Here is an 8,572-nt window from a genome sequence, read left to right on the forward strand (position 1 = left end):
TATTCTAAAGTGAAAACAAACCCATTCATAATTAATGAAGAATTACCAAATAGTTCTCAAGTAGTTACTTAGAACCTGGAACAGTATTCTAAATTGAAAACATAAGGAACCCATTCATAATTAATGAAAAATTACCAAATAGTTCTCAAGGAGTTACTTAGAACCTGGAACAGTATTCTAAAGTGAAAACAAACCCATTCATAATTAATGAAGAATTACCAAATAGTTCTCAAGGAGTTACTTAGAACCTGGAACAGTATTCTAAAGTGAAAACAAACCCATTCATAATTATTGAAGAATTACCAAATAGTTCTCAAGGAGTTACTTAGAACCTGGAACAGTATTCTAAAGTGAAAACATAAGGAACCCATTTATAATTAATGAAAAATTACCAAATAGTTCTCAAGTAATTACTTAGAACCTGGAACAGTATTCTAAAGTGAAAACATAATGAACCGATTCATAATTAATGAAAAATTACCAAATAGTTAATAGTTAAATAATTAAGCCTAACTACCATTAATACAGTACTAATAAAGGTAATTTGACCCTCTAATTATGGTAGTAATTTATATAAATTTTCACTTTCAAGTTAATAAGCAGCTTCTACAGACACAAAACATATTTTTTGTCTATTTGGATAAATAGTGAAAGGTACAACATGAACGTATTGGCAACATTTAAACAAAGGTGTTTTTACCTCAAAATACATAAAATATATTTTATATCATATACACATTTACAATTTTCCTTTTACCATTTTATAGATACATGTTACTTCCCTAAACACAAACATAGCAATTTAACAGAGACTAAAAATGACAATACAACTTAATGGGTTAATGGGCAATCTAGCATTACAATTATATTTTGAGCCCCTAATCTCACTCAAACCTCTAAACATACACATAATGATTTTTTTAAAGTGAAAATATATGAAGAAAAACATAACTAACAAAAGTGTAATCACAATCATTTCTTTATTGTGAAAATGGCAAAAGCGGTACCAATAGTAGTCCGAGTGACGATGTGTTGCAGTCGAAGTCATCTCTGGTGATATAGCTTTGTATGAGGTAACGTTACAGAAAATTTAAGTTATTTAATTTAAACATAATCCCACTATTTGAAGGCGTGCGCGTTTCTCATTCACCACAGACTAAAAACTAAAACACGGCTGGTCACAATCTGTGACGAAGCAGGCGAGAGCCAATGAGCGTTTGATATCACTGCCGTAAAACGCAATGTTTGAATTCCGAACCAGCGCAGGTTTTGTTTACGGTCGCTGTTGAAGAGAAAGATGGAGCGCGGGATTTGTTTACGGTCGCTGTTGAAGAGAAAGATGGAGAACGCTGGATAAAGAAGTTCCTCGTATGGATTCTAAAGATGTGGATTACACCGAACAAATTAAATTAGTGTCTTTTGTGAATTTATGTTGCGTTTTGGTGTACTTTCATTGTGTCATTGTGGCCCATGGCAAGCAACATAAGTATTACTTGATAAATAATGGTTAAATGATTACAGAAATCTTTTTCATTTTAGGGTTTTAGGGTGTAGTTTGTTTAATGTAAATCCTTTGAACTGAGTGTGCAGCAGAATGTTTATTGCTTTTAATGTTTTACGTATTAGATTCACGTAGAACCACACCTAAAAATACACATAACTGCTAAACAATAAGAGCTTATCTTTAGAATAGAGGGTCAAATTTCCTTTATTAGTACTTGTTATGTTACGGGCTCTGTGTAAATTTTCTTGTTTGTAGCCTCTAGGTGGCCTTGTGTGGGGTAATTCCCTATTAACGGAATTCCGTGACCTCATCCGGGATTCCGGATATAAGCCGTCGGTCGGGACAATGGCGGGCGTCTCATCCTCTCTCCATCTACGTCCCATCGTCTCTCGACGCCGCTCCCGTTTCACCTTGAGAGCTTCGCCTTTCTGTTATATTCTAGTTTAGTTGTGTTTATGTTGGTCTTTGGAATAGTTTTGTATTAATTGTTATTTGTTACTTTTCTTATTTTGGTAACTGGTAGTGGTTTTTTTGTTTAATAGTTCACGTTTTGTTATTTAGTTAGAATAGCGAGGGAAGCAGATGCCCGGAAGACTCACCTGTTCTTTTATCGCGAGCCAGGTAAGAACTGCTGGTAAGACCAGGTGTAGGCAGGGGTCTGTTTCCTTAGCTGCGCTACCAGCTTACTATTGTTTATTTATTTCTGTTTGTTGAGCCATGTTTTGTTGATACAGGTTGTATTCACTTATTTTTGTTGATCAGTAAATGTAGGCGCTTGGGCGTCTTAAACCGTGATCTCGTGTCTGTGGGTTATTTATATGTTCGGTCCATTTCCTTTAATTGTTTGCTAACAATAACGAGCTATTTCTTGATGATGGGCCGTAACATATTTGGGGGCTCGTCCAGGATTTGAACGATCTGAAAAGATCTAAAAGATCCTGATAGTGCTTTGTTTTCGCGCAGCTTCGTTTGATCGTTGATCTGCCTGCGCGCTTTGAATTCGTTACTTAGTAACTTCATCACAGATACTTGATTTGTTTTGGCTCGTGTGGTACTCTTTATTTTATTTTTTTCTCTAATCCTATTAGACGTTAATCGATATCATGTTTGATTTAACGAAATTTATTGCGGATCCGACGCGAAGTGAGTTGGTTCAGATCAATAGAGTAGACCTTATGAAAATTGCTGCTCATTATGGGGTCAGTTTTCGTAGTACTATGTCTAAACGTGAACTGCAACTCTTGCTTGCTGATTCGTTATATAATCAGGGCGTCTTTGGTGAAGAGGAAAAATTGACAGAGAATCCTGAATTGGCTGAGGTTAGTTCAGGAGATCTTGCATTGCAGATTAAAAAACTTGAACTGCAAGCTGAAGAGCACGACAGAGTTTTGTTAAAAGAGAGAGAAGAATGGGAACGTGAGAGAGAGAGACAAAGAGAGCGTGAGAGACATGAATTAGAGCTGAAAAAGCTTGAAATGGAACAGGCTTGTCGACTTAAAGAACTTGAGTTAAAAGCTCGTGAGAGGGGAGTAACAGATGTTCCCGTTTTTGACGTGAGTCGTAACATTCGCATTGTTCCTCCTTTCCGAGAACAAGAGGTAGACAAGTTTTTTGCTCTTTTTGAACGTGTTGCCACGAACATGAAATGGCCGCAAACATTTTGGCCCATGTTACTCCAGTGTGTTTTTGTGGGTAAAGCTCAGGAAGCTTATTCTTCTTTGTCAGTCGAAGAGTCTCTGGAATACGAACACGTAAAGGCAGCTGTTCTTAGGGTCTATGAATTAGTCCCTGAGGCATATCGCCAGAAGTTTCGCAATCATCGAAAAACTGACGAGACTTACGTTGAATTCGTTCGTGAGAAGGAATCATTGTTTGATCGTTGGTGTTCATCGATGAAAGTGAAAACTTTTGAAGAGCTCCGCGAACTGATTCTTTTAGAAGAATTTAAGAACTGCCTACCAGAACGCGTTGCCACGTACATCAATGAGCAGAAAGTTCTAAAAAGTTACGCTGCTGCTGCATTAGCGGATGAGTATGTGCTTACACATAAGAATGTGTTTAGTTTAGCACTGAAATCTCCATCTGTTAGCAACAGTTTTAGATCGTTTAAACGTAACTTTGATCGCGCTCCGCCTGCTGAAACAGTGGCGGAGAAGTCTTCGTCCTCACCTGTCTGTTTTTATTGCAGGAAACGTGGGCATATTATTTCTGAGTGCGCTGTGCTCAAAAAGAAAAATGTCCCTAAACCTGTAGGTTTATTGATGACGTCCTCGCCTCAGTTAGAAGGACTGGAGTTGTCGGCTTCTCAAGCTGACATGTGTAAAGATCAGGGGTATGTGCCGTTCTTAATGGACGGATTTGTGTCTTTGGCAGGTGACGTTAGCTCGCGTAAATCTGTCAGGATGCTTCGTGATACCGGTGCTGCACAGAGTTTTATTCTAGAAGGAATATTGCCCTTATCTAGTGAAAGCTCTATCGGCTCCAGTGTCTTGGTGCAGGGTTTTGAAATGGGCTTTGTGAACGTGCCTTTGCACGAAATTGAAATCGAGTCTTCCCTTGTTGTTGGCCGTGTTATTGTTGGTGTACGACCATGTCTTCCCGTTCGAGATGTCACGTTTATTTTAGGGAATGACTTAGCGGGAGGAAAAGTTTTTGCCAGCCCGGAGGTAACAGATGTTCCTCTTCCTTGCTGTTCTCCTGATGAGTTGGCTCAGAAATACCCTGAGGTATTTCCATCGTGTGCTGTTACTCGCGCTATGACACAGAGACTTACAGATAAAACACTTGGCAAGTCAGAAGGTGAGTGGGATTTTGATTTGAACGATACGTTCCTCTCTAATTCTGATTTTCGTGACGTTGAGTGTTCACACTCTACTGACGGTTTAGGCATCGCCGTTTCTAAAGGAGATGAACATTTAATTGGGCTTGGTGAATTGTCTCTGTCACGCGAGCAGCTCATTGTTGAGCAGAGGAATGATAATAAACTGTCATCCCTCTTCGATTTTGTTGTTCCAGATGAGCAACTCGAGCATGTATCTCAAGGATACTTTGTAGAAGACGGTGTGCTTATGAGGAAATGGAGACCGTTAACTGCCTCTGCTGATGATGAGTGGCAAATCGTCAAGCAGGTGGTAGTTCCTTCCTCATATCGCTTAGAAATTTTGCGACTAGCGCACGATATTCCTTTTGCCGGTCATTTAGGAGTTAATAAAACCTACGATCGTGTACTCCGAAATTTTTTCTGGCCGGGCTTGAAAAATGATGTGGCAAATTATTGCCGAAGTTGTCACGTGTGTCAAAAGATTGGCAAACCAAACCAGAAAATTCCATCTGCCCCATTACATCCAATTCCAGCTGTTGGTGAACCGTTTGAGCGGGTGATGGTGGATTGTGTCGGTCCTTTGCCTCGTACAAAGTCGGGTAATCAGTATTTGCTCACCATCATGTGTACTTCAACCCGTTTTCCAGAGGCAATTCCTCTGCGGAAAATTACAGCACCCGTAATTGTGAAGTCTCTTATTAAGTTTTTCTCATTATTTGGTCTTCCACGTACTATTCAGTCAGATCAGGGTACGAATTTTATGTCACGCGTTTTTAAACAAGCTCTGGATCAGTTGCATATTAAACACTGCACATCAAGTTGTTACCACCCAGAAAGCCAGGGAGCTCTCGAAAGATTCCACCAGACTTTGAAATCGATGCTGCGTGCATTCTGTCTGGAATTTCAAAAAGACTGGGATGAGGGAGTACCTATGGTTATGTTTGCAGTGAGGGAGGTTGTGCAGGAGTCATTGGGTTTTAGTCCGGCTGAGCTGGTGTTCGGGCATATTGTCCGTGGCCCGTTGAAACTGATCAAAGATCATTGGACTAGTGACGTGAGTCCAATTAACATTCTTGATTATGTCTCTGAGTTTCGTTTTAAATTGCACCGTGCATGTGAGTTGGCCAAACAGAATTTGAAGACTTCACAACGACAAATGAAAGAACGTTTTGATCGTGGTGCTAAGTGTCGTAGTTTTGTCCCTGGTGACAAGGTGCTAGTGTTGATGCCAACCCCTGGGTCTGCCCTACAAGCTCGCTACTATGGTCCTTACCATGTGAAAGAGAAGGTGAGTGAGCTTGACTATGTGATTGCAACATCTGATCGAAGGAAGAAGTCTCGTTTGTGTCACATTAACATGTTAAAGCCGTACATAGAGAGACCTCCAGATTCGTCTGGAAAGTCGGCTGTGTTAATTGTTGCATCCACAGATTCTTCAGTGACCCAAGGGCATGCGCTGTCCAGTGCTGAACCTTTGACCCGTCCATTGTGTTCTGTTGCTGATGTTCCATCTACTCTAGAAGATGACATTGAGTTTCCTTCTACAGAACTGGTGGCGGGAAGGTTGAATAATTCTAAGATAATTCAGCACCTTGACTCGTATCTCTCACATTTAATTGCTGTTGAACGAGATGACATGACTAAAATCATTCGGACGTACGGTAATTTATTTTCTGATGTTCCTTCTCGTACTACTTTGATCGAACATGATATTGATGTTGGTAATTCGTTACCAATTAAACAACATGCGTATCGTGTAAGTCCTGAGAAGAGAACCCAGTTGCAGAAAGAGGTGGCCTTCATGCTTGAAAATAACATCGCAGAGCCAAGCTTTAGTCCCTGGAGCTCACCCTGTTTGCTGGTAAAAAAATCCGACGGTACGTTTCGTTTTTGTACTGATTTTAGACGCGTTAATTCGGTAACGAAACCAGACAGTTATCCATTACCTCGTATGGAGGACTGTGTGGATCGTGTTGGAAATGCTGCTTTTGTAACGAAGATCGATCTGCTCAAGGGTTACTGGCAGGTGCCTTTGTCAGAGCGCGCAAAAGAAATAAGTGCATTCGTAACACCAGATTATTTTCTGCATTACACCGTAATGGCTTTTGGATTGCGAAATGCCCCGGCAACCTTTCAGAGGTTAGTCAATCGTGTCATCGAAGGCATGCGCAATGTAGAAGCGTATTTGGATGATCTGGTTATTTACAGCGCGTCTTGGTCTGAACATCTAGAACAAATTGAGAACTTGTTCAGTCGTCTATCTCGTGCTAACCTTACGGTTAACTTGGCGAAATGTGAATTCGGCCGAGCAACCGTAACCTATTTAGGTAAGATTGTTGGTGGGGGACAAGTTCGACCGGTCGAATCTAAGGTTGAAGCCATTACTAATTTTCCTGTGCCCAAAACGCGCCGCGACCTTCGTCGTTTCTTAGGCATGGTTGGGTACTACAGAAATTTTTGCAAGAATTTTTCTGCGGTTGCTTCGCCTTTGACTGATTTACTCAGCCCTAAAGTACCATTTCAATGGTCTAACGAGTGTCAGATGAGTTTTGAAAGAGTCAAAGCTCTTCTGATTAATTCCCCTGTTTTGTCTGCTCCTGATTTTTCCACTCCGTTTTGTCTTGCTGTTGATGCAAGTGACACAGGTGCTGGAGCTGTATTGCTTCAACGAGATCAAGATGGTGTTGAACATCCTGTTTGCTATTTCTCGCGCAAATTTAATAAACATCAGCGATGTTACTCCACTATTGAAAAGGAAGCGCTCGCCCTGATCCTTGCCATTCAACATTTCGATGTTTATATTGGTTCCGTTTCACATCCCTTAATTGTCTACACAGATCACAACCCTCTCGTTTTTTTGAGTCGAATGAAAAATAACAACCAACGGTTGATGCGTTGGAGTTTGTTTTTACAGACTTTTGAAGTGGACATTCGGCACATTCGTGGTAAGGATAACATCATTGCTGACGCTTTATCACGTGTTTGAATAAATTGTAGTTGTATGAGGTAAGATCGTTTATTTCATATACTTTTTTAATTCCTACAATTTATTCACTTAAGGGGGAGGGTGTTATGTTACGGGCTCTGTGTAAATTTTCTTGTTTGTAGCCTCTAGGTGGCCTTGTGTGGGGTAATTCCCTATTAACGGAATTCCGTGACCTCATCCGGGATTCCGGATATAAGCCGTCGGTCGGGACAATGGCGGGCGTCTCATCCTCTCTCCATCTACGTCCCATCGTCTCTCGACGCCGCTCCCGTTTCACCTTGAGAGCTTCGCCTTTCTGTTATATTCTAGTTTAGTTGTGTTTATGTTGGTCTTTGGAATAGTTTTGTATTAATTGTTATTTGTTACTTTTCTTATTTTGGTAACTGGTAGTGGTTTTTTTGTTTAATAGTTCACGTTTTGTTATTTAGTTAGAATAGCGAGGGAAGCAGATGCCCGGAAGACTCACCTGTTCTTTTATCGCGAGCCAGGTAAGAACTGCTGGTAAGACCAGGTGTAGGCAGGGGTCTGTTTCCTTAGCTGCGCTACCAGCTTACTATTGTTTATTTATTTCTGTTTGTTGAGCCATGTTTTGTTGATACAGGTTGTATTCACTTATTTTTGTTGATCAGTAAATGTAGGCGCTTGGGCGTCTTAAACCGTGATCTCGTGTCTGTGGGTTATTTATATGTTCGGTCCATTTCCTTTAATTGTTTGCTAACAATAACGAGCTATTTCTTGATGATGGGCCGTAACAGTACTGTATTAATGGTAGTTAGGCTTAATTAGTGGCTTATTCTGGTTAGTAAACTTAAATATCATTCAATAAGTGTCATAATTAATGAGGATGAAACTTTCACTTTAGAATAGAGGGTCAAATTTCCTTTATTAGTACTGTATTAATAGTAGTTAGGCTTAATTATTTAACTATTTGGTAAGTCTTCATTAATTATGAATGGGTTCCTTATGTTTTCACTTTAGAATACTGTTCCAGGTTCTAAGTAACTCCATGAGAACTATTTGGTAATTCTTCAATAATTATGAATGGGTTTGTTTTCACTTTAGAATACTGTTCCAGGTTCTAAGTAACTACTTGAGAACTATTTGGTAATTCTTCATTAATTATGAATGGGTTTGTTTTCACTTTAGAATACTGTTCCAGGTTCTAAGTAACTTCTTGAGAACTATTTGGTAATTCTTCATTAGTTATGAATGGGTTCCATATGTGTTGGGTGCTGCCCCTTTAAGGATGTTGTTTCGGTCG

The 8,572-nt window shown here is 39.9% G+C and overlaps 1 protein-coding gene across 2 annotated transcripts; it reads left to right on the plus strand.

Moving 5' to 3' along the window:
* The first annotated feature begins 2,606 nt into the window (after positions 1 to 2,606).
* Positions 2,607 to 7,983, plus strand: LOC137046318 (uncharacterized). 2 transcript variants are annotated; one of them, XM_067423474.1, is made up of 2 exons: positions 2,607 to 7,331; positions 7,434 to 7,983. In XM_067423474.1, the coding sequence occupies exon 1, from the start codon at positions 2,608 to 2,610 to the stop codon at positions 7,309 to 7,311; it is 4,704 nt and encodes a 1,567-aa protein (XP_067279575.1). In that variant the 5' UTR covers position 2,607; the 3' UTR covers positions 7,312 to 7,331; positions 7,434 to 7,983. The 2 variants fall into 2 exon arrangements, with proteins under 2 accessions (XP_067279575.1, XP_067279576.1); XM_067423475.1 differs by lacking the exon at positions 7,434 to 7,983 and having other exon boundaries at positions 2,607 to 4,303; positions 7,240 to 7,303.
* Positions 7,984 to 8,572: the final 589 nt, after the last annotated feature.

The sequence above is a fragment of the Pseudorasbora parva genome, chromosome 18, assembly GCF_024679245.1.
Source record: "Pseudorasbora parva isolate DD20220531a chromosome 18, ASM2467924v1, whole genome shotgun sequence".
Taxonomy (NCBI): domain Eukaryota; kingdom Metazoa; phylum Chordata; class Actinopteri; order Cypriniformes; family Gobionidae; genus Pseudorasbora; species Pseudorasbora parva.